We start from the raw sequence: 26,689 nt of genomic DNA, 5'->3' as shown, positions 1-26,689 counted from the left end.
GTGAAAATTGACTCTTTACTTGTTAAACAACCTTTCATGGGTAGAGAAAATGCTAACCATCACTTGAGTAATTTAATTCATGATTGTAGGTTCCTGTTAGAGCAGCCGGGAGTCCAAGTGATTAATTATATCTATCGCGAAGGGAATATCTGCATGAGTACTCTGGCAAATCAAACTTAGCTTACATATTTTTTACTTTACTCTATCATGTATTGCTAATGATGATGCTCGTTGAATTAGTTATTTCAAAACTTTGCATTGTTCTATTTAATCTATTATTAGTTCTAGTTTACCAAAAAAAAAATATAAAAAAAAAACTAATAAATAAATGAAATGAATTAGTTCAGTAATGCTTTATGAGGGTTGTTATGGGGGTGTTTGGGAAGAAGCTTTTTTAGTTTTTTTGGCTAAAATAACACTAAAAGACAAAATAGATTAAAATAGTCAATAAAACAAAATATCACATCAAATCCATAATCATTTCACTTTTTCTTTCACACACATCACAGCAAACTAAAAAAAATCCAACTATCTTTCAAAACACAAATTTTAATCTCCTAAAATATAGTTAAAAAAGTAAAATAGCTTACTAAACTAGGAACTTCCCAAACACCCACTATCACTACTACAAATACAGATAAAGATCACACTTTTTTTGTGTGGTGTATGTTTTTTAATCACACCTTTTAAGTTTTATTAAAGTGTGGTCTTTGGGAGTGTGATTAAAAGGGGTCATTTTTAATCATACTTTTTAGGTGTCATTAAAAAATGCTTTCATCACATCTTTAAAGTGTGATTAAAAATATTTAGATCACACCTTTTAAGTGTGATTAAAAACATTTAGATCACACCTTTTAAGTGTGATTAATAATATTTAGATCACATCTTTTAAGTGTGATTAATAATTAATAAAACCTGTAATAAAAAAAAATAGATATATTTGAAGAATAATCAATATTATTTTATACGCGCATTTCAAGAATGTAATACACATTATATACTATAATTTGAATCACAACCACATGTTGAATAGAATAATGTCATATATTTCATAAATGAAAATTAAATATGTTCAAAAGTATATACAAACGAATTAAATAAAAAGTTTTAAACCATGCTTACATATATTAAAAAATAAAAAAACTTAAAAAACTAAGTTCTTGAATTCTTTGACCATATTTTGCATCTCTCCAAGAATTTCTAACCTGAAAAATGAAAACAAAAATTAATTCAGAAATCGCTAGAAGCATATGAATAAACTAACTATTTGTAGAGATTGTTCTAGTCTTACAAAAGATAAAGTCCGACCGATCACACCCTTTCAAATGTCTTAAGACTTGGACAACAAGGTATCATTTCTTGTATCGCTGAAGGGAGGCGAAGATGAACTGAATGATGGAAAGTGGCCAGCAATCAATGAAGACAAGGTTTCCCCCGTCCTCCACAGGCAGCAATTTGCTGATAGCACACAGGGTTGTCATTTGTTAAGTTCATCAGAACCTGCCAGAAGGAGCATAGTATAAGTGTTGACAATCATCACATGAATCACAACCACGTTAAACAGATTCTCAATAAAACACATTTTTAGCCACTCCATTGCAGATGCTCTCATCTTTTCTCCAACTTCTATATTTCAATATTCTATTTGACATAAGTAAAACCAATAATATAAAAAATATTTGGAACTGATGGGCAACTTATTAATGTTGTAATTTATCGAAGATATTTTGTTACAGAAAGGATCATGCTCTCTTATTCATTTTCTATTTTTCTTCCTCGAATAAACAACACACAATCAAATCCTAAAATCAATCAAGTTTCAGAGCAAAGTACACACCCTTGGGAATCAATTCAGAACAAAGTGGCTTAATGACAGCTGTTAATGTCACCAACTACATGTAAAACGATAAAATTTGTATGCTATGTTGCATGTTGTCTTTATGTTGAAGTTCACACCAATCACTCTTTGTTTATCTATTGTTCTGAATCCTTTCTTTTTCATATGATATGAAGTTTATGCTATTAGTGGTGGTGGTGGTGGTGGTGGTGGTGGTGGTTAAGTTTCTATTTTCCTATATACTTGTGTTACTCATTTTACTGTTGTTACTCATCAAAGAAAAAATTACTATAATAATTTTTTACAATAATTAGGCACCTTGGTATTAACAGGCCTTATTAACTCAAATTACTTAATACACTTTATGGGTGAATATCTAATTACACATGTTAGACATGTACAGAAAACAAGACATTGTTATGCATAGAAAATCAAGACCCACCGTACGCATGACATAAAGGAAAAATGGCAGGATGGCAATTCTTCCTGACTCACCTTTCTCGAACTTCATGAAGTTTGACAAACTGAAAAAGCGTCGACATTTAGGGCCTATTTGTTTTGTACAGAAATAGTCAGTGTGGCAAAAGTCCTCATAATTCATCTAAAAATATGAGAAACAAGACATGTTTCAGCATCATTGCAGAAGGGAAAAAAAAAAGAAAAGAAAAAGAAAAGAGGAGTTATAAGGCTATAACTGTATGAGGAATATAATCAGAGATGTTAAAATAATAATAATAATAATAATAATAATAATAATAATAAAAGAAGAAGAAGAAGAGTTGTACCACAGCATCACTAAATACCTGTACATTCGATCAAACATGCCAAATTATAAACTTCAAAATTAATAAGCTTAAACAAGCAGTTAGCAAGAAATCTAAGAAAACAAATGCACCAGATGTGGCTATAGCAGTCTAATCCACACTCAACAACATCTACATCAGTGAATGTCTGCTAATTCAATAATGTGAAACAAATATGACATTTCTTTCGGTCAGGCTTGAATAGAAAATAAATGAAGGACAGAAAAAAGAGAAAAACTATGAAAAATCAAGAAAAAAAACTGGCATGAGAGAGAAAGAAAACAAAGTATTGTATTACATGGATAATTGGTAAAATGTTTGCACAACAAAGTAGTGTACTTAAAATTATCAAGACATGTCAGAAATCCAGAAGAATCTAAAAAAGAAAATAAGTCAACTACCACTGCTAGTGTAGACATTCGCAAAGAAGCTGAACATATATATTAGATTCTTAGAAACATGAAAGAGAAATTATATAAAAATGATAAGGTGTACAAACCTTTCTAGCACCAGTGGCATCATCAATCACAGTGCAATTGATCTTCATTGAAACCTCTTGGCTTTCAGAATTAGAGTAACTGAAAACAACCGCAACAGAAGAAATATAAATTTATTTACTAATTCTAATAATGCATCGAAGGAAATCTACATATACTAAAACATTGGCACAGGCATTGCCATAGAGCAGAGTCATTAACATTGACTTCTGCATATTTTCTTGGCAATCATTAATAGTTCCAAGGGATGGGCTATTCTTAAAATCTTACATGCATATTCCTCAATCACTGAACCTTCCACTCCTTTACAAACACAGAACAACAATGTCCTTAGGTATTTCTTCTGCAATGCATCATAAACACCTACAAAAATTAAGAAACACAAACAGATTAAGAAGAGTGTAAGAACATTTGAGTGTACAAAAGTATCATATCAGCAAAATCTACATGCCTTTCTCCATCCAATCAATTAGTCTGCAAAACTTTGCATCCATTGGTGTAAGCTTCTTGATCTTCATCTCTGTTCATAATTTCATGATTGTTCAAATATATTCACCAATGAGAACTTAAATTTCATAGAAAACTTGAAGTAAATCTGATGATGACAAACTCACCTTAAGGCAGGAACAGACTTATCATGGAAATATTTCTCAGGAAAAAGGCCTCTTATGTAGCTAATGTTAAAAATGGCAATGCGCAGCAGATTCCCTGTCTGTTTCAGACAAAACCATTAAAGAACATGAGATCAACACTGAATAAATTAACATCAATAAAGTTTTTGAACATCCATTTTTGAAACATTAATGTCAACACAAAGACTGACCATTTTTATATAATTTTATGTTTGGGAGGCCATAAATAATTTTTTTAATATATTTTGATATTTATTTTTATTAAATTAGTTTCTACTTTTTCAAAAAAGAAATTGAATTTTTTTTTTTCTGAAAAAAAGAAAGAAAACAAACATGGTCGTATTTATGGATAGATTAGGTGAAATGTTTACCAAGGCATATGAGGATATAAAAGTTATTTGACATTTTAACTAAATAGATTTGACTTGTGTTGATTTCAAGGAACAAGGGGGGTGACAGTGTGATTTCAAACAAATAGAGGGGGTGTCGTTGTAATTTACCCTAAAGATTGCTATGAAGGATAGTCATACACATGGATCATACTTTATCACTTTTTTAGGAAGATATCGTAAGTATATTGTTAGGTTTTTATTCTTGGCAATCCCGTTTGACAAAACTCCTTTCAGTTGTACTTATTTTCGCACTTTTTATTTCAGTAAGGTTATGAATTTTTAGATGCGAATCCAACCCGAATTGTGCCTTGCAGAGAAGTTTGTGATGTTAATGCTTTCAAGATTGTCACATCGCTGATTATGACGGGGATCGAGCTGCCCGGTCAGCTCGCGGGGGTCGAGGGAGCAGCACCCCTTAGCGGGTCCAGGGCAGCGCCATGGCGGGGTCGAGGGGCAGCGCCCCCGAAGTAAAATGCAAAAATGCATTCCAAGTTGCCTATCCGCTCGAGCGGACATTCCTTCGCTCGAGTGAAGAATCCTTGGTTCTAGAAGTTTGATCGCCTGCAAAAATACTGCGATATTTTTTTTCCCGCTCGAGCAGAACTTTTCGCGCTCGAGCGTAGGTCCGCTCGAGCGGAGATCTCGGGACAATTTTTTATAAATACGTGTTTCAGTCCAATTCTAGGATTACTTCTCCAAATCTTCTTCTTGGGTTCTAGGGTTTATATCTGGGGATATTTTGCTAGTTTTCTTTGATGTTTTGATTGAGTATTCAACTCATGGTTTAAAGAGTATACATCAAAGGATTATTTGTTTGTTCTACACAAAAGAGAGAGTTGTTCTTCGATGGATTCTGAATAATTTAAGTCTGAAGCTTTGGTGGATTCTGAAGTGGCTCATCGTCAAGACAATTTCGAGGTGAAGACGGGGTTGGAAGAGACACATAGAGGTTGGTTCAATTCGGCCGTGGATTCGCTAGGTAATTGAGAGTATACCTGTGTAATTCCTTTATATCTTCTTAGTAGATTGTTTTGTGGCTGTTGCTCATGGTTTTTTTATCACAATTGGAGGTGTCCAATTGTGGTTTTTCCACGTAAAATCGTTGTGTCGATTTGTCTTGATTGTTTGATTGGGATTGTTATATACTACTTATAATTGATACATAATCACAAATCAACATCTAGGAAATTTCTAGATTTTTCATATATCTACTGTGACATCATACCATACTAAATATTTGATTCAGAAAGAACACACAGCAACAATGAAGAACAAGTTCCATCTCAGCACATTGGACAATCGAGGTTCCAATTAGTATACATAATATTGGTGCAAAATCTGAACCATACACTCAGATAATAATGCACAATGCAATATAAGTTTCAATGTATAAAGTTCATTAGAACAGAATGATGATGTGCTCCATACTTCTATTCTATACACCCGTTTGTGCTACCATTCTCCCAAAAAAATAATTCATATGCACTACATATCCTTTCAGCTTTGCATCAAATTATATGAGAATTACTAAGGAATAGTTGTCAAATTGTATATGAATTGTGTATTAAATCTTGCTCTTTTTTTGTTTAATTCAGAAAATGTCACATTGAAAAAAAAAATTACAACATTACACCAAAATCAAAAGTAGCGGACACAATAGAAGTATGTCTAAAGCTAACTTACAAACTAAAGTCCAAAATGACACTTGCACCAGTAAAAGTAGCTAGCAACAATTACTTACATGAGAGACCAGCAGTAGCACCAAGAATAAGAGATGAAAAACAAAGATCAGTAAAAGAGGCAATGTGTACAAAGGCTAGATTGATTGTTGCGGGCAATAGCAGGGAGAAGAACTGAGCAAAAGAAAAGAAGATGATGTTGGAGACAATAATCAGAATCCAGAGTATGTTTAGTAATCACCACTGGATTTAATAAGCATGCTATCAACTTCACAATAATATAAATGCCTAATATCTAGAAGGTGTTAGAAAGTAACCACATGCACATCTTTGTCCTTTAAAATGCTCATCCATGATAATGGAATCATACAATAGTCTCTTCTCCAAAGCACTATGACCTGAAAGCACACATGACATGTCCATTCACAATACAGAACAAGAATAATGTAACACTATAACAGAAAGAAGATAATGAAAAGAACCTGGATAACCCACTGTAGAAAAACACCAAGTGAAGCTCCACAAGATATAAGAATTCCACCTAAATCTGGAAAGCATTTAATTGCCTTGCAAAAGCATATGTAAAGCACTGTAATAATGATTAAATAGTAGTTACATTCACATTTTTTAGTGTTAACACAACACGATTCTCTATCTACTAAGATCATTTTTCAGATTTAAAATAAGAATTTGGAAGGTAAAATAGTGAGTAGCCAAAAATGTTGGAGGATAACTCACACCAGTAATAATGAGCATGCTAGAGAAAACAAGGCTAACAAAGGGAAGGATGTTATTTCCTTCTGCACTGAGAGTAAGGATTAAACTTGGTTATTAGATCTTTGCACAAGAATTGCATAATCGCCAAAATTATTAACAAATCAAAATGCAATTACAGCATATAGTACTTGCCTCATATATCCAAAACCAAGACCAATAGGGCCAGCAAGAACTATGCAGGGAATCATTATTTTCACCTGACAATGAAAAGAAAGCAAGCTAATCATAACAAAGTGTTGTGCGTTGGTTGGCTTATAATATGCAATTTCACAAAATTATTATCATAAAAATTACAGTTTAATTATGCAATTTCTTGGTTGGCTTATAATATAATTAACATCAAATTAAAATATGTTAAGAGGCACGTTGAATTAGCAACATAGATGGGCTACCACAGAAAATCCAGGCATGACCAAAGTTATTGGTTGCTCATAAGAAGTTAACATGTGCAAACTTATCCATTTCCCTCACAGTTTGTGATCTTATTATAAATGCCTAATATCATTATTTTTTTATTTTATTTTGTTTAAAGAATGGTAGAAATGTGTTGGGTGATACCATATTATGCTCATCTGCCATACAGAGTTTCACCAATAAATACAGAATTACAAGCTAAGCAGTGTAAGATTGGTCTTCTTTCAATCTCCTTCAACAATTTGTTTACAGAAACAGATTGTTTAAAATAATTATTTTTTAAAAAACAGAAATTGTTTCACCAATTTTGAACAGAAATTTCAACATAAATTATGCTATAAATCAACAAATCTAAAGCAATTAACAGAAACAATGAAGCAATTTTTTTTAAAAAAAAATTTGGCAATTTAAACAAATCTCAAGCAATCTAAAGCAAATAAATATGAAGAAAATTGAAGGGAATAAATACTTGGGGAAGAATGGAAAGAGAGAGAGTAGAGTATTTGTGAAAACTGAATGGTTCATTGGTTACAAAGAGTGCAGTGCACGTGGTTAAGGTCAACTAGCATATCAAAAGTTCATGGGGTTGAGGAAGGAATTGAAGAACTTACAGTGAAAGAGAAAACATAAACTAGAGAGAGAGAAAGAACAACGGTGAGAGGAGAAGCAGCGCCGGAAAGGCCAATGGCGGCGACTAGCAAGAGCAGCGGCGACACTGATCAGCAAGGAAAGGAGGAGGAGCAAGAGGGGAGATGGAGAGGCGCGTTGATCAGTGGCCATCGGCGGTAGAGGCGAGATGGAGAGCCGCAAGAAACCCTAGAAAGAAATTGCCCAGCTCTTTCTCTCTCCACCAAAGCAATTTCATGAGCTTATATACAATATGAGAATAATTATTTAATATAAAAATTAAATTGAAAAATTATATATAACCACACATGAAACTATGATGAAAATAAATATATATAATCACACTTATTTCAAATGTATGATTAAAAAAAAATATTATCTCACTCATTAAATTAAGTGTGATTAAAAAATTATTTTAATTTTTTTAATCACATTTCTAATAAAAGTGAGATATTTTTAATTCTTTTTATGTGATCTTTAATCACATGTTAATTAGAAGGTGTGATTAAAAAATATAAATACAATCACACTTAATTGAAAAGTGACATAAAAAATAAATAGTATCACACTTAATCAAATCAAGTGTGATTAAAATATCAATCTAATTTTTTTTTATCACATTTCTAATAAAAGTGAGATATTTTCATTTGTTAAAGTGTGATCTAATCACACTCATTTAAAAAGTGTGATTAAAAAGTAGTAGTGTATATATAATCACACTTATTTAAAATGTGTGATTAAAAAGTAATAGTAGATATATAATCACATTTCAATTAGAATGTGTGATTAAAGAGATATATATATATATATATATATAATCACACTTTAATTAGAATGTGATTAAAAATATATATATATATATATATATAATCACACTCATTTAAAAAGTGTGATTAAAAAGTAGTAGTGTATATATAATCACACTTTAATTAGACGGTGTGATTAAAAATATAAAAATAATCACACTTTAATTAAAATGTGTGATTAAAAAATATACATATAATCACACTTATTTAAAAAGTGTGATTAAAAAGTAATAGTATATATGTAATCACACTTTAATTAGAAGGTGTGATTAAAAAAATGTATATATAATCACACTGTCACGACCCCAAACCGCCCCTAGTAGTTTGGTGCCGTGATGGCTAGTGATCCGTAATTACCGAAGGCCAACTTTTCAAAACTTAACACAATCAGAGTATGAATATAGGGGGGCTCACAAATGCGGAAGCAATAAACCAGTTGCAAATGGTCCATAAGAGATGTGCGTAGATCAAAAGCAATGCCAAACATTTCCAATTAACTTACAACTTGAATACAACAAGATGAAATACATGTTACATCTTGATCAAAAGGCTTCTCGAGCCGACATATACAAAAGATACAACGAATACAAGTCAAGAAGCATGATTTTCAAGATTTGCCGACATGTAAAACAGGGCACCGCCGACATAAATACAAAGGTAAGGCCGACATATACACGAATCCAAAACAAGCATCCAAAACGAACTAGGCGTCGCCGCCGTCCTGCTCATCACCTACATATATATAGAGGGGTGAGTACAAAACTCAGTGAATGGTACTAAAAATAAAGGTTTTGCATGAATAAAGCCGAGGTCCTTCAAACGAAGCACATCAGAACTTTAACAAGACAAAGGATGAACCGTATTCATCAATCAATTATTACAAGTATCCAGAGATGTTTACTGACATAGGCAAAACAAGAGATGAACCGTATTCATCATTCAAGTATCATAACATCGGCGAAACAAGGGATGAACCGTATTCATCATTCAAATATCATAACCATTCGAGTATCATAACATCAGCGAAGCAAGGGATGACCGTATTCATCATCCAAATATCATAACCATTCGAGTATCATAACATCGGCGAAGCAAGGGATGAACCGTATTCATCATTCAAATATCATAACCATTCGAGTATCATAACATCGGCGAAGCAAGGGATGAACCGTATTCATCATTCAAATATCATAACCATTCGAGTATCATAACATCGGCCAAGCAAGGGATGAACCGTATTCATCATCCAAATATCATAACCATTCGAGTATCATAACATCGGCGAAGCAAGGGATGAACCGTATTCATCATTCAAATATCATAACCATTCGAGTATCATAACATCGGCGAAGCAAGGGATGAACCGTATTCATCATTCAAATATCATAACCATTCGAGTATCATAACATCGGCGAAGCAAGGGATGAACCGTATTCATCATCCAAATATCATAACCATTCGAGTATCATAACATCGGCGAAGCAAGGGATAAACCGTATTCATCATTCAAATATCATAAGCTGTACGATCCGTAATCGTTCGGTCAAAAGTATTGCGAAAGTTTAAAGTCCTCCAATACAAGGGACTTGTGTTACTTAGGCCCGTAGCCCGATTTAACAAGGACCGTATCCCTTACACATAGTACTGCGAAAGTTTAAAGTCCTCCAGCACAAGGGACTTGTGTTACTTAGGCCCGTAGCCCGATTTAACAAGGACCGTATCCTTTACACATAGTACTGCGAAAGTTTAGAGTCCTCCAGCACAAGGGACTTTCCGAGGTTAGCAATCAAATAAGGCCATTTATTCATGCTTAGCAAATACCACGTCAAAACAAACAAAACAAGATTTATCAAAGCAAGTGTAACATAGCTTTATTAGAAATACCACTCACCTAGTTCTTCAGGTGTAGACTCAAAGCAAAGATCAAGGTCCTACAAATCACACGGCAAACCACATCCTCAAAACAAGCTCTATATATACATGCAAATGATCTCGGCATTCTTGCCAGATCCAAGTCAAAGGCAAAGCAAAACAAGCTGGGAGCTTAAACACCGCTCCCGTTCCTCGAAAACACACTGAGTACCGCTCAGGACTAAGCCAAGGTCCCGTTATACAAAGTCAGGAAAAACCTGGGTTTTCCTTTGAAGAATATGAAGAACATGATCATTTGAAAGATGGATGCAAGCTCACAACTTGTTACAAAAATCTAAGTTTTCATGCCAAGAGTGCAAAATAGGGACCTGGGTACCCATTAAAGAAAGGCATGCAAAAACAAGCACAAAACATGATTTTCGTTCCAAACTTTTCGATCAAGATGAGACCTTTTTCAAGAACACATAGAAAACCGTTTTCTCTTTCCAAAACCAACTTCAAAACGATGCATGACATGCAAAACAAATCCGATCATGCAATGCAGCTAGGTATTCAGCAAGAACAACCAAAGGAGATCAAGATTCTAACCTCGAAACTCGGATCTAACGGTTTAAGCCTCAAGGATCAAGCTTGGAAGACAACTCTCACTCAAGAACTCTTCTCCCTCCTCTCTAGAGCTTCTCTCTCTAAAACAAGGATTTGAGGTAAGAAATGATTTGTTTCAAGGTCTGCCGGCTGCCTTAACAATCAGCTCGGACACGTGGCGTTACCGGGTTGGTTCAGCTCCAAAAAGGTGATTGATGGACAAGACAAGTCTCTGACAAAGCTTATGCAGCAAGCTCGGGTAAGACACATCGGCAACAAGATGACATCGGCTCAAATCAAGAATCCGGCAACAGGATAACAAAACATCGGCTAGGGAGGACGACACTTGACTAAGCTGTGCCACACCTTGGCCGGGGTGTGCCACATCTCGGCCTAGGCCATACCTGCCTGCGGACAAGGTTCAAGTGTAAAACACCTCGACAAAGAATGCCCGAGGTGAAGATGGGGTTGAACAAGATCTCAAAACAAGTCTAAGTACAAAGGTTCAAGGGCGGACTATGCTCAAGGCGATCTCGGCTACGCACACACATACACTAAGCAAGGAACAAAATCATGTAAGCAACTTAGTAATAGTTATTGGATTTCTTAGTACAATTGAAAAGGCTATTAGGATATGAGTAAGGATATTTGTAAAATAATAATTTAAATTGAAATATAAAATATGAAACAAGTTTAGTGACGAATTTGTTTCGTCATTTATACTTGTTATTATGACAAAGTGATTGTTCGTCGTTAATAAACATTTTTTGTGACAAAATTTATTACAGTTTATATGTGAAAATTTTCATTGATTTTGTTGGTTGGTGACTAAAAATTTGGTTATGTTTGTGATGAAATATATTTGGTCACTCATGTATGATTTTTGAAGACGAAAAATCTCATTAACTTTATATCTTACTGTGACGAAATTATTTCCTCATCAATGATCAACATGCGTAGCACATTTATTCGTTAATTGAAGTTATAAATATGATACTGAATAACTATTTGGTGACGAAAATAAAAAAATTTAGGGGCAAAATGTTGCTTTAATGGTGATAAAAAAATTGTCACCGAAATAATTTCATTTATAATGAATTTATTTTTCATTACGGTGGATTTTAGGGGTCGTTTGACAGTGGCTAATATAGCCAACGTTTTTAACTTAGAACCTTTTTAATTTGGTTTTTTTAGCCTTTGTTTGGTTTTTATTTGGGCAAATTACATATACCTCTCTTGAGGTTTGGCTAAATTACAGATACCCCTTGAGGTTTTAGAAATTACATCCCGCCCCCTGAGGTTTGTATTTTCATAACAATTTGCCCCCTGATGTTTAAATTTCATAACAAATTACCCCTAATTTGTTATGCAAATATAGCATTCAGGGAGAAATTTGTAATTTCTCAAACTTCAGGGGTATTTATAATTTAGCCAAATCTCGAGGGGTATATGTAATTTGCCCTTTTTATTTTGGGACTTTTTTGCCTTTTGTAAAAAAAAATATAATGATTATGAATAAAAAGTTATATTTTATCTTATTGACTTATATAATTTATTTTGTCTTTTTGTACTTTTTTTTTTTTTTTTTTTTTTTTTTTTTTTTAAGTCCCAAAATGTTAGCCAAATGTGCACTTTCTAGTGACAAATATTCAATGACAACATGGGTGAGGAAAATATTTCGTCAGAATTATCAATACAAAAAATTTCATCATTCAAGACTCAAGTGATTGCAGTGCACATTGGATCAGTTCATCAGCCCGGTAGTTGCGAGAATTCATCAAACCACAAAAAATGAAAATTCAAAGAACCAAACAAAAAACAAAAATGGCAATACACAAACAGACAAAATCTTATGAAAAAGCAAATCAAAGTAATTTGCTGTTATATCATCTAACTTCTCGCAACCAAAACAAACAAATAAACGAACGAATGAATGAATCAGTACACTATTTTTCTATATAGCCTTGGCAATCTCCTATATACACACCACCCCTATTTTTAATCAATCCCATGTTTTTTCAGACCAAAGTGGAACAAGACGAGGTAGCAGGATCATACAAAGCAGGAAGCAAGTACTTCCTCCCATTATCACCAAGCGCATTGTAGCTAGCACCAGTGGAAGCATCAACCAACAAGTCCCCTGGGTACCCTGAATAAGCCCCCTTAGCATAGACCCCAGGGCAAGCCGATGCAGCCTCCAGAGGTGCATCGGCAGGCCCTTGGTAGTAGCCATTTCCAAATGGGTTCGTGGCGGTCCCAGCCAATAGGCTAGCCAGGTTGGTGACCATCCCGTCTAGACCCACATCGTTGTTGGGTGCGACCAATGGTGGGGTCTGTGGTCCGTACATGGGTTGGTGGAACGGCCAAGCGCATTGACCCGGGCACTGAGTTTCCGAGTTGCCAACCCAGATAAAGGCGAACTTGTAATTCTTTCCCTTAACTTGCTCACTCGACTTCAATGACCCGTGAGTCCCACACCGACTCATACAAAACCCGTCAACGGTGACGTCCGAGGACGTCAAAACAACGTTAACGGCGTTCTTCTGATCGCCCTTTGACGCCAATTGTTCGATCTGTGTCTGAGTGAGCGACTTTCCGAGAGAGTAGCTCTCGTCGAGAATTTGGTTGCCCAGAGAGAGTGAAAGGGAGGAGGGTTTTTTGGATTTGGCGGCGGCGAGGTGGTAGTACTTGGCGGTGGTGCTCCACCAGGCTGCGACCGAGGGGTTGCTCTGAGATGGGGAAGAGGAGAGGGAGGTGATGAAATCAGATACTATGGCTCTCTGGGAAGGCTTGAAATTGCCGTACCAGATGAGATTGATTGGGATTTTGCCGGAAAGAAGAGGACCATTGTGGTATTCCAGGAGGGTACTGGGTTGGTTTTGGACTAACTCAGTGAGTTTTCTAGCTGCTAGAGAGATTTGGAAGAGAGAGATTAGAAGGAGGAGTTGTGGGATGAGAGAAGACATTTTTGTGATGTAGAGAGATTAGAAAATGGTTTTGTGGTAATGGAAGAGAGAAGAAAGAGAAGAGTAGATGAGTTGGTTTGAATGGAGGTGTGTGTAGAGGTGGGTATTTATATAGGCCTCCTCTGAATATTTTGTTTAACGTGTGAGTAGGAGTGTGAAGGTGCTGAGAAAGAAAGAGATAAAAAGTAGTTGCTGTGATCCAAAACTTTAATACTCCTTGCTTAGCTAGCAACAGAGGATAGATAGAGAGCGAGAGAAACCCAACGGCACCCTCCATGACGCGTCTTTTCAAAAGGATATCTGCACTTCAAATTTATTTTTTTATTTATTTTTTTAAATTACAAATGGACTTATGAGGTTTTTTTTTTTAAATATAATTTGTCTGATTTAAAAAATTATAAATATATTTTTATTAAAAAATTTTATTTAACAGAATTAATATAAAAAAATAAAATTTATAATTGCTCTTCTATATAATTATAAAATTAACTAAATTATTAATTGAAATATATTTTTAATATTATTAAAAAAATTTAATTAACTTGATGAATTATACTTCAGATGGTGAAATGTAATTTTCAAAACCACAATGAGCAATTCGTATTTTATTCAAATCTCAAAAAATATATTTATAATTTACTTTTCTTTTATAAAACGATTTTACGTTAGTTATTAAATCATTTTAGAGCATTTTTAACAATTTATCAAATTTTTTATTAAATTTGAAGACAAATTTCATTTAATATTAAGTGCCTAAGAGAGGATTTTTGAAGGTTTATCAAAATATTGATTGACCGGGCGGACGACTTTGGTAGATGTTCGGTCAATCAACCGGTTAATATAAAATTTTCACAAACTTTTACCTTGAGGCGGTCATCTGAGGGTCAATTGGGCATATGACCAAAGGATGGACTGGTAAGTATAATCTTCTCACAAATTTTTACCTTGAGGCGGTCATCTGAGGGTCAATTGGGCATATGACCAAAGGATGGACTGGTAAGTATAATCTTCTCACAAATTTTTACCTTGAGGTGGTCATTCGGGAGGTCATTTGGTACTAAAAATCAAATGATTATAAACAGTGATTTGATGAAAGTCATATTGATCTGCAGTTTGATGAAAAAAAAGTAAAATTCTAAATTTGATACCTATTTAATGAAACCATTGGAATAGAAAAATGAGCCATTTTTTACTAAATTCAAATTTGATGACAAATTTAAGTAATCATTGGAGTAATCTTATACAATGACAATCACAAAAGGTTTATTTTTAGAAGTAATTTTTTTATTTATTAATTTATTATAAAAAATATATAATAAAAAAATAGAGAAATCATCATAAATTATCAATTAACTCTTTTTAATTTTTACACATATTTTTATAAAAAATTAATTAAAATAATCAATTTTCAAAGCATAGTCAATGCATCAAGGTGGGTGTTTGGAAAGTTAGGTTTTTTTAATCGTTAAATATTATTGGAGAAGTTTTTTTTTTGTGTTTGGAAAATAGTTGAGTTTTTTTTGTGGGTGAATATTATATTTGTAAGAGAAAAAGTGAAATGATTTTAAGATTTGATGTGATATTTTATTTGAATTGATTCTTTTTAATTTTGTAAAATATTTGTTTTGTAGTGAAATTTTTTTTAAAAAAAAACCTAAAAGCAAGTTGCCAAACACCGCCAAGACCAATGCTATCATATGCATATGCATATGCAAGTGGTTTAGCCACATGACAACATCTCTGTAATGTGTGCGTGGAATGGGGAGTTGTTTACATTTCTTTTCCTTTGCCAAAAAACAAAAAAATTATAACAGCTTCTTCGGTACAGTTGTTCGAACTTCTTGGACCGGTTGGTTACTTTTAATTGACCAAAATGTCCTTCAACGTAGGCTATAGTGTATCCCAAATGGAAAAGGGCAATTAGGGGAATAACGACAGGCTGGACAGTGTTGAGTTGTAACAACTGTAAAAAGCGAAAGCAAAGTGTGAGAGAGACTGCATTGGGAGGTGTGGGGAATGAGGATGGGGGGACAAACAATCCAGCTGAATTGGAAAAATGGCAGTAGTCAGCGTTTTTTAAGCGAAAAATATTTTTTTTTTTTTTAAATAAAGGTATCCTAGGTGAATGCAAGTGAAATTTCTCATCCCCTCGTCTCCACCATTTTCTCCGCCTCAAAATATTAATTTTTTATTTTATTTTTATTATCTTAAAATATTAAGTTGTGTTTAAAGAAATTTTCCAAACACATTTTTCCTTGTTGATTTTAGTATGATATTTATTTTGAGCTTTTAAATTATAATTTGATACCCACTTTTAAAATTTTCTTTTTAGACGAAAAAATTTGACTAATCTAGTCGTCTCTCTGGACGTTCGGCTAGTTGATCGGAACGGTATTTATTTTTTTTGACACCTGTTATTTTTATATTTTAAATAAAAAATATTTTTATAATTTTTAAAAAATTTTTATGAGTTTTGAATAGGATTTTAGATTATGTGTTTAGTTATTAATTGTAAATTTTTGAATTAAATTTCACATGTCATATCATTTATTCTAAACTCAATTCAAAACTCATAGTTAAACAAATTTTTCACACTCAAATAATAATTTCAAAACTCACAAATTCAAAATATAACTCTATTATCAAATTATGTGTAGAAAACTTTTCCAAACGCTACCTTAGTTTTTTTGTTAAAAATTAAAAACGAAAATAACATAAATTTCTTATTTTGTTATTCTTTTAAATTCATTAACAATACAAAAAGTACAATTATGACAATTGATATTATCCAAAAAAAAAGGATAATTTTAAAAAATTAATATTTTTAAAGTGTAATATTGTACTACAAAAAAAATTAAATTCTCCAAAAGACACTATTATTTTGGGATGGGAGAGTATTTAATTCTCAGTGTTTAATAAAATAATTTAATTTACAAATTCAGTGTAATTTTATTTTCAAATTAAAAATTAATAATAAAAATAAAAAATTCAATTTATTTTAATTGTTTTTGTGTTATAAACTGTAATCTAAAACTATACTAAACAGATTATAGATTCCCAAAATAAATATAAAAAATTATAAGAAAACCTATAATCTGTACCAAATAGTACCAATAAAAATATAGTTCTCAATATCCGATCAACGTGAGTTTTTACGAACATATAGTATTCGACAAGTTGTACATATTGAACGATTTGAATTATCGAAATGGGACCCATGATAAACTCCTATGGACCCAACAATATCTTTTAGTCTAATCTGAAACTTGAAGAAAGCTAATGCCTAATGTAATATATGTTTTGTTAAACAAAATTATGCTATTTTGTTTTTATGAAACTTGGTACCAAAAGTGACTGTATATTATATCTTTCACTGGTTGATTTTTTTTTTTTTTTTTTTTTGGAGATAAAAACTACATCAATTCTAATATAATTAGAATTTAAATAATTATAATTAAAAAATGAGAGATTAAAATAAAATTAAGTTAAAATTGAAAATAAAAAACTATACTTTTACCAAAAAATTTGAATAGTATAAATTAAATAACTTACGCTCTACTCTACGCTTTGTTTTAATATGATGATTATTTACTTTTATCATTGTTTTTAATTTGATATTAAAGGGATAAAAATGGACTATTTTTTGATAAATTCTCTTTTTGAGTGTTTTATTCCATCTAAATCATATTCTTTTTAAGTATTTCATTAAGTCATGTTTAATATAATATAACCAAATCATAATTTTTAATTGTTGGTACATATTTTTATTTTGAAACTAATAATACATAAAAATATTCTCCCATTTTATGGAAAAAAAAAATCTCTCTCTCATTTTAAAGAGAATCTTTTTCTTATTTCATGGAGAAAATTTTTCATTTTTCTAAGGAGAAAATCTCTCCCGCATTCCATGGAAAAAATCTCAAATTATGAATTTTGAACTAATCTTAGAAAAACTAAATTTATAAAAATGTGAACATTCACATTGGAACATGAAATAAATTTGGAAGAAAAAAAAAGATTATTTCAATTGTTTAATGGTAACAAAAGATGATTATTCAAACAACAAGTATAATAACAAATAACCAATAATATGTGAACATTCAAATCTTACAAAATATATAATTATGTCTAAATCTATATTCCAATACTGATTTCTCAAACTTTTGAACAATGTAAAATGTGAACATTCACTCTGATTGACAAAGAAGAAGAAGAAGAAGAAGAAGAAGAAGAAATAATGGCAATAATATAATTAGAAATTCAAAAAAAAAAAAAAAACTCAATCACTCTAAAAATAAAAATAAAAAATCACTCACATCCTCATCTTCATCATCATTTTTATCATTATCATTATCATTAACAATTTATGCAATTCCACCAATCCAAATCAAACCAAACCCACTTTTGAATAATATATTTGTAACAAAATTGACTGGATATAAACAGAGTTTCAACTTATAACAATGAATAAACATAAATTTTTGAATACCAAATAATGGACAAACACAAAATTTCGAACACAAAGTGACAATGGAAAAACACAAAACTTCACCGCAACAATGGAGGAACATAATATTATTTCACCATCATGTGCAAAATAAAACTTCTAAACCCTAGCACAATGAAACAATACCACAAATCTGAATGAAACTAATCAAAAAGAAAAACATGAATAATGGTAACTATTAAAATAGAGGTAGCAACAAAAAGGAAATGTGTATATTCTTTTTCTATATAATACATATCAATAATATAGATAAGGGTATAATAACAAACAATATAAATAAATAAAAAAAGACCTCATAAAATAAAAGTATAAATACATGGGACTAACTATGTTTTAATTTTCTTTGGTGGACTTATTAGATTAGAACAAATCTAAATGGGATTTATAAAAAATAAAAAAAAATAAAAAAAAACCCATAAATAAAGTGGCAAAATTCATTACATTAATATTATGTCAATATTAAATATAATATAAATAAAGACCTCTTTTGGGAAATGAATTAAAAGTTATGTCCTAACTTTTAACTTATTTTTGGTCATATCATCTCTCACATTTTTTACATATTATTTAATAAAAAGTCAAAAAAAGTAATAAAAAAAAAAACCAACTTTTAACTACATTCTCAAAACATTCTAAAATAATAAAATATAATATAATATAGAAATGTGATAAATGTAACACTTAAAATTGGGAAAATTATTTTTTTACTCTCGTGTCCTGCTGATGTGGTGTTCTAATTTAATATTTATTAGTTAAAATAATGAGATCTACTAATTTTGTCTTATTTTAAGAATTAATTGAGTAAAAATCTCTCACTAAATAATGTAAACTAATGTTCCAAGGCCACAAAAAATTAATTGGTGCTCAATAGGCCTCCCATGGTTTTACTCCTTATTAATTACAATTCATCATGTCTCTTTCTATTTTTCATATTTTCTCTTACTCTTTAGGAATAATGTTATATTTAATACATATAATATTATTCATTAATTAATATATTAATTGATAATGTAACATAATTTAAAAAATTTTTAGTATTTTTAATTTATATAATAAATTGAGTTAATAATAATATTATAACTAGTATTGGTACATTAATTAATACACTAATTTATACACGTAACACTATTAATTCTTTAATCATCTAATATAAAATTATATGAGTTATTTATGTGTAAGTTTTAATAAGTGGACTTATTATTTAATAGGTTTTATGAGAAAGATTTGTCATAAAAAATTCACTAATTATAAGTTTTATCGATAATTTATAAAAATTATGACAAAAAAAGTTACTATTTATCAAATTTTAGTGTCATATATAAAAAATTATCACAAAAAAATTATTTTTAATAATAATTTTATCAAAATTTATCTTTAATAAGACTTAATAAAAATTAAGAACTGGGGCAGTTTAATCTCAACTTTCTCTACCGTACCTAAGATCGACCAATAATTTCTCCTTAAAATTGAGATTAGGAGCAAAGCCAACCGGAAGGCGTCAGCTTTCTCCACCGTACGTCCACCTCACCCTTAACTCCTGGCTAAGCGTCAATCGTAATTACAGCTCATTGGCTTACTTTGGTAAATTAACAAAAAGTTAGCTTTTAGTTTCTTTTAACGAGAAAAAATTAGCCTGCGTTTGGTTGTGTTTTGTAAATGTGATTTGAGAGTATGAGTTGTATTTTGAGTTTGTGTGTTGTAGAATTATGATTTGAGTGTAGAAAATTTGTTTGGTAAAGAGTTTTGAAAATAATTTTGGAAAAGAGGTTTGATTTGAGTGGGGAATTGTTGATGTGACAATTGATATGTGATACAAAAATTTACAACTCATAACTAAACATACAACTCAAAATTATTTTAAAGCACATAAAAAATTTAAAAAATTTCAGAAAATATTTTTCCCGATTATGTAAATCAATTGCAAAAAAAAAAAAAAAAAAAAAAAAAAAAAACTGGAATTCAGAGGACATCCGGGTGGACGTCCCCAAGGACATCCGGGTGGACATCCGGGTGGTCTTCCAGGTGGACATCCCCAAGGCATAAATTTCAAAAAAAAAAAAGGAACAATACGTCTGATATTGCAGAGTAACACAGATGCTCTGTGCAGAGTTCTCAAAACAGCATTTGAGAATCACAACCAAACACAATGCTTGAATTAAGATGTAGAATTGTGATTTGAAATCACAACCAAACACAGCCTTAGTTTTTTTTACTTAAGTCACCATCTAAAAAGTTAATTTTTTTTTAATTAAAAAGTCAAAAATCAATTTTTCACCGATTTCCAAAAACACCACGTTATCATTTGAATTTTGAATGTGACTTCGTGCCTTTATACTTTTGTGAATGTCGAGAATAATCATTTCAATTTAGGCTTTATTGGAGAAGTAATTTGATTTCAAATTATAATTATTTGATTTTGTTTATTTATAAAATTACAAAAAAACTAAAAATTATTTTAAATAAATTTTTTTATTCAAACTAAAATAATTCAAAAGTCAAAAAATTAGACTAATTTTTTTTTCACAGGCGAAAGCTTATTAGTATCATACTTCTTTAGATGTATGAATAATACACACAGTTTATAATTGGTGAAAAAAATGGACCATTCATGCTTAAAAATTATTTATAATGTTTGGTTTTTATTTTCAAAATTTACGTTTTGGAAAATTTTATTTTTGACATTTTTTCCTTTTTTTTTAATTTTTATTGAATTTTTTTAATATTTTAGGTAATTTTTTTTTAATTTTTAGGCACACCTAACATAAATACATTTAAAATGCATAATATTAGTAAATTTTTTTTTAAAAAAATTCACTAAATATCAAAAATACAAAAAAAGTACAAAAAATCAGTATATATTTCATATTTTTATGTATTTATTGAGTTTTTAAAATATTTTTTTCATAAATATTTTATTATTTAGATACATCTAAATAAGGTATATCTAAATAAGGTAATCCATTCATGACCATCAAAGTGATTTAGGGGGGTTGGCGGGTTGACATGCAATTTAAATATTCTTTCTTGAATTTGATTTTTTCTAATTTTTTAAATAAATATTATTAATTAAATTAAATTAAAACAAATATACAATAATTAAGGGTAATGTAATGTAATGTGTGATCATGCGTCCACTTGCAATGGCCTAATCCTCCCCCAACAGAACAGACGTGTCTGATGGACGATGTTTGGCAGCTAGAATATAGCTGCTTTGTTCCATGACTTCCAGACATTGCTTTACCCATTTTTATTACCAATTAAATTCAACTTTTTCTTATGTTTTGTGTAGTCAATCGTCGCCCACGAGTTAGCCCTTTTGAATCTAAGCTTAACCTGTATAATTCAAACTTCATCTATTAGTTTGCAATAAGATTTACGTTCAATTATATATACATACAGCAACTTTTGACTTTTATTTTTTTTAATTTATTTTTTATTTTTTATTGTCTCAGTAATGTCTGAATATGCAAATGCTGTATTTGCATGTCCATATGTTTATCAGTCATTATTGGATCAAAGAAACAAAACATCACTCACCTCATCTATTAAATCAACTCATAGTCTTGCGGTTGAATTAAGAAAATGTTTGAGACTCCCGCAATGGTCTCTAAATTTATTAGCAATGTTGTGAATTAATTTTGATTGGTTTAAAACTTAATAATTTATAATCCAATCTCACTATCACATTATTAACGGTGAATTTTGTAATTTTATTTTTGAAATGTTTTACATTTCTCATTGAATTATTCATCTTTAAATTTTGCATGACGTTTGAATCTATTATTCATTTATAGATTTTTAATGATATACTTCATACCAAAACACATACAAAATAAATGAATTAAAGTCATCAAAATGAGGCTCGTGATGAGCTTCACCAACCAAATTAGATAGTTCAATCCACCATATTGGACAAGAAACAAGCCACTTGGTGGGTAAAAAGAAAAGAAAAGAAAAGAAAAGAAAAGCCCATAGTCAATAAAACAATACTACTAAACTTAAAGCACCAAAAAAGTTAGTTTTTTGGTTCATATCACCTCTTTATTTTTTTATACCAAAAAGTTAAAAAGCCACAAAAAATCCAAAAAATTAATTTTTTAAAATTTTTTTTTTATCAATTTTTCAAAACACCACTATATCATATTTACGTGCCAAGGTAATATTGATATAATGAGTTTCAATACTCACGTCACTACAATGTAGATAATAAAATTGTAAACTATAATATAAAAATGTGACAAGTTATGATGCGATAACATAACATGTATAGTTGGAGTCACAAGTGATGCATGAGAGAATTAGGAGACAGAAGGAATATCGTAGCAATCTGTATGTATATAGCTTGCTCCCTTTCACCCTAACTGTCTTCATTTTAAAGCATATTAAACATTAATTGTGATTCCGAAAATGCAAACATAGCCTCATTTTAAAGCATCTTACCCATTAAATGTGATTCCGAAAATGCAAGCATAGCCTTGTGGGATGCCACCAAGTTAGTAAGCTCATCATGGATAATGAATAAATACAGCTATTATATACACATATATATTCAATCTCCTTTTTTTTTTTTCTTTTTTTTTTTCATCTTATTTTAAAGATTAATTGTTTAGAAACAAGTTCGTGCAAAGGATTTACTTCTACTTCCTAAAGCATCCCATAATGGTTAGGTCTTGAATATTATGTCCCTTTTTTTATGTGAAATATATATATATATATATAGTATGACATAAACAGGCCTGGTCTTGAGATTTTCGGGGCCCAAAGCCAATAATCAACTACTAAATTTCTGGGACCCTTCACATTTTTTTTATTGAATGAAAAAAATAATTAAGGTAAAGGACAAAAGATTTGTATTAAAATCACAAAAAATACTTAACATTACATTATAACAACTAACATGTATCACTTGATCCTCGCTCTTCTTGCATTTTTAGAAGCAAATAAATCAATCATACTTGCATAATCTAGTTTTTTTGCAAAATCATTTTCAATGGATAACAATGCTAATCCATTCAATCTTTCTTGTGACATGGTTGATCGAAGGTAATTTTCGAACGATTTTTAACTTTGAAAAGCTTCTTATCCCCGATGCAACTGTAACTGGAATAGTCAAAAGTATCCTGTAAGCAACCCATGAATTTGGGATACAATTTGCCATCAACTGCAGACGATTGAGCATTTCAATTGGCTTATTGACTTTTTTTGGCAATCTCTCTTTCAAGACTTTTAGCTCCATCAATAAATCTCTTCCATCAATATCGGAAATCTCACAATGTTTTAAAAATTCTTCAAGGTTCACACACCCCGCCTTCAACGATTCATCGCTGCACTTTTTCAAGTCAAACAAAAAGCCAAAGTATGCCTCATATACTTTGAATTGTTCGAACCTATTTTTGAGTGAACAAACGGCTTGATCAACAAAATAAAGGAAGTAACCAACTCTAAATGATTCTTCAGCCGACTGGGTCATCTCTCCACTAACATTCCCATCAAATTGTTTCTTTCTAGAAATGATGCGCTTTTTAACAAATGTAGGTTCAATTCCCAATTCACTTGTCATTTCTTTAGCTTTAACCATAGCCTCCGTGAAACCAATTGTGAATTGTAAAGTATTATAACGCAGCGGGAAAAACATTTAGATCATACCTTTAGGTGATAGAACCTCGCGGGTAAATCACGTGCTTCCAGAATCTGAACAACGAACCCAGCAGTGGAGTGATACTACAAAATGAGTATCACCCACACAAATCACAGTGCAAAATGGCTTGATCGTTATTTAATGGGAGAGAGTCAGAGAGAGAGTCTAGGAAAAAATGTTACGGGTAAAAACCACATAACGTATCTGATATACTTATCTGATATATCAATACATTATCTAAAATATATAATTAGATATATAACCACCAATATATATCTATCCATCTATCCATATCTATTGATATGATAGATATAGATATCCTGAATGGTTATCCAAATAAGTTTTGAATTAAAATTCAAACTTACATGGTTAAGGTTCAAAAGGTTCAAAAGGTCATGCCACATGGGCGCCCAATTTCTAACATCTCCCACTCGCACATGAGTTGGCATGACATTGCCACATCTCTATCTCAATCTCCCCAATAAATGAACAATCTCATACTAGCCAATGCACCGTGCGACTGCTGAGAATACCTGCATGTGGGAGCTCTATACTAGAAACTCAAAATGAGCCAGTATAGAGACATCAATCCAAAAAGAACAGAAATAGTGTCTCATATACCCCAGACCCATCTAATTACACCGGTCTAAAAAAAAAACATCTCTAATCCGTAAAAAAGAGCATGTTTGACCCTCTCAATTCTTGCAATATATTCATACTCAATCCGCTTCTCATACAGAGCGATGTGAGTTGCCAATAGTGAATATACAACAGTGGTGTAATACTAGATGATCTTCCCTTTGCCCTCATGCCATTTAGTTTAGGATTGACCGTTTTCCCAGTGATGTCCCTTAAGGCCGAATCATACATGACCGCAGGCAACATATCAAAGTAGCAGAACATTAACCCTTTACCTTATGACATAGTCAAAAGTCATAAAAGGGTACATAAATGAAAGTCATGTCAATAATGACATGTAAGACTCACACGGTGAGGAAATAAGGATATATTCTCTCACCTCATTACTCAGTCGCTAAGCACATATAGTATGAATACATGTTATGGTGGAGTAACTCTTCCAAAAGAGTTACGTCATACTCGATACACCGTACAGATATTAGTTTAGTCGCTTTCTAGCGCCTAACCCGAATTCTCTATTTGCTCGCCTTCCAGGCGCCAAATGAGATCTCGCATCTGGCTAATCATAACAGGCACAACATGGAAAGTAGGTGCTAACATCCATGTTTGGTCCTTAACATGACCTCATCTGGGTTGAAACCAAGGCGACATGCATAGTGGATAATTTAAGCCTCTTTTGACTCCAAATAAAAAATAAACCACTAGTCTTATCCTTGCTCACTCCCAAGCGCCAAGGGCAATTGCTCGTGTGAGTGAGCCAATCTTGCCTGCTGATATCATCATCTGCTAATCATTATGACATAAACCATAATAGTGTCAACATCCCATAATCTCACAACAAATAAGTGATCGATCTAAAAAACATGACCACAGCTTGCGCAATTCTAGATTCCAAACATAAGCCTTATCAGCACATCTTGCGATAAGCATATACAACGAAATCCTCCATGTGTGCCTCACATGAAGTGATTCAAGATCAATACCTTTTGCGCAATAACCTCTCTAAAGATATTTTGGTGACCAATTTGCGTTCATTTTTGATGCGCCCAACTAGCGCATTGAATCTTACAAGGAGCAAATTTTTATACTACTAGTAAAGCATTCTATCCACAGTCTAATGAGCAAGGTCAATGTCTAAACAACTCAGTTGATCATTTACCAAGAATAACACTTATCATGTCGAATACGCCCACATAGCGTACTTTAGACTCCCACAACAAGAAAAGATCAAGGAATATAGGTCATTTGTTTCTCCCAAAGACAATCCGAGGATTCACTCAATAGCTAAGGCTCTGACTTTTACCGATAGGTAAGTCAATGGGTTTGCAATTTTGCATCTAGAATCATTCTAGGATATTCCTTATGTAAGTCATCGAAGACAAACCTGGAATTCTCCCAAAACAAACCCTAAGGATCGTACATCCGAGCATATAAATTATATCACTCATGTTCATCACATCTAAAATAGAGGACTGCCCACCCTAGGTGGTGTAGACGCGCCCGCGTGGGGCCTCGCTACAGTTCGGACTCGATTTTGTTACGGTTCTTAATCTGAACCAAAGAGTCTAAATCTGGTAAATCGTTTTGAGAAACAGATTTTTGAAAAGAAGTGCCAAACATGGACTGCTTTGCCAGATACAGAGTCGCCACCTAAATATTTTTTATGGGGGAATTTAGGAAACCCTGACTCGGTGTCGAAGGCCACATGTCCGTCATCACCAGAGTTGCCTCGGCTCGGGAGCTAGGGTACGATTGGGGAAGGTCAGCTATGAGCACCCCCTCTCGCCCGATCCGAAGATCGGCCTCTACTAACCGTGATATCCGTTTTTGAAAACGTTATGTGTTCTTATTCCATTTATTAGCCTAGAATTACTATGTTATGTGCACAGCACACAAGTATAGACTAGATTGCCTAATTTGGAACTAAGCATTGCATATCCGTTTGTCTTGAAAAAAAACACTTTGGAATTTGCTACTCGCAAGTAGGCTAAAATACGGATTTCAACGAGTTTTTCCAA

General features: G+C 32.0%; 3 protein-coding genes across 28 annotated transcripts; all 3 read right to left on the bottom strand.

Moving 5' to 3' along the window:
• Positions 1-1,025: 1,025 nt before the first annotated feature.
• LOC114263766 (uncharacterized) lies at positions 1,026-7,922 on the bottom strand. Of its 26 annotated transcripts, none has more exons than XM_082921671.1 (13): positions 7,643-7,922; positions 6,750-6,814; positions 6,579-6,640; positions 6,323-6,387; positions 6,158-6,238; positions 5,903-6,014; positions 3,752-3,849; positions 3,589-3,657; positions 3,408-3,500; positions 3,140-3,218; positions 2,280-2,438; positions 1,292-1,500; positions 1,026-1,205 (listed from the first exon to the last, which is right to left on the bottom strand). In XM_082921671.1, the coding sequence occupies exons 1-6, from the start codon at positions 7,809-7,811 to the stop codon at positions 5,950-5,952; spliced, it is 507 nt and encodes a 168-aa protein (XP_082777797.1). In that variant the 5' UTR covers positions 7,812-7,922; the 3' UTR covers positions 1,026-1,205; positions 1,292-1,500; positions 2,280-2,438; positions 3,140-3,218; positions 3,408-3,500; positions 3,589-3,657; positions 3,752-3,849; positions 5,903-5,949. The 26 variants fall into 26 exon arrangements, with proteins under 26 accessions (XP_082777797.1, XP_082777796.1, XP_082777799.1 ...); XM_082921670.1 differs by having other exon boundaries at positions 2,333-2,438; XM_082921673.1 differs by having other exon boundaries at positions 2,333-2,386.
• Positions 7,923-12,771: 4,849 nt separating this feature from the next.
• On the bottom strand, positions 12,772-14,089 carry LOC114301181 (protein PHOSPHATE-INDUCED 1). The gene has a single exon (XM_028246105.2). It carries the CDS (start codon positions 13,885-13,887, stop codon positions 12,940-12,942), a length of 948 nt encoding a protein of 315 aa, XP_028101906.1. The 5' UTR covers positions 13,888-14,089; the 3' UTR covers positions 12,772-12,939.
• Positions 14,090-23,381: 9,292 nt separating this feature from the next.
• On the bottom strand, positions 23,382-24,029 carry LOC145822097 (uncharacterized). The gene has a single exon (XM_082918686.1). It carries the CDS (start codon positions 24,027-24,029, stop codon positions 23,382-23,384), a length of 648 nt encoding a protein of 215 aa, XP_082774812.1.
• Between the last annotated feature and the right edge of the window lie 2,660 nt (positions 24,030-26,689).

The sequence above is a fragment of the Camellia sinensis genome, chromosome 3 (genome assembly GCF_055761805.1).
Source record: "Camellia sinensis isolate YWXY chromosome 3, ASM5576180v1, whole genome shotgun sequence".
Lineage (NCBI taxonomy): Eukaryota > Viridiplantae > Streptophyta > Magnoliopsida > Ericales > Theaceae > Camellia > Camellia sinensis.
Note: the sequence above shows the minus strand (reverse complement) of the source record. Positions and strands in the feature narration are given on the sequence as shown.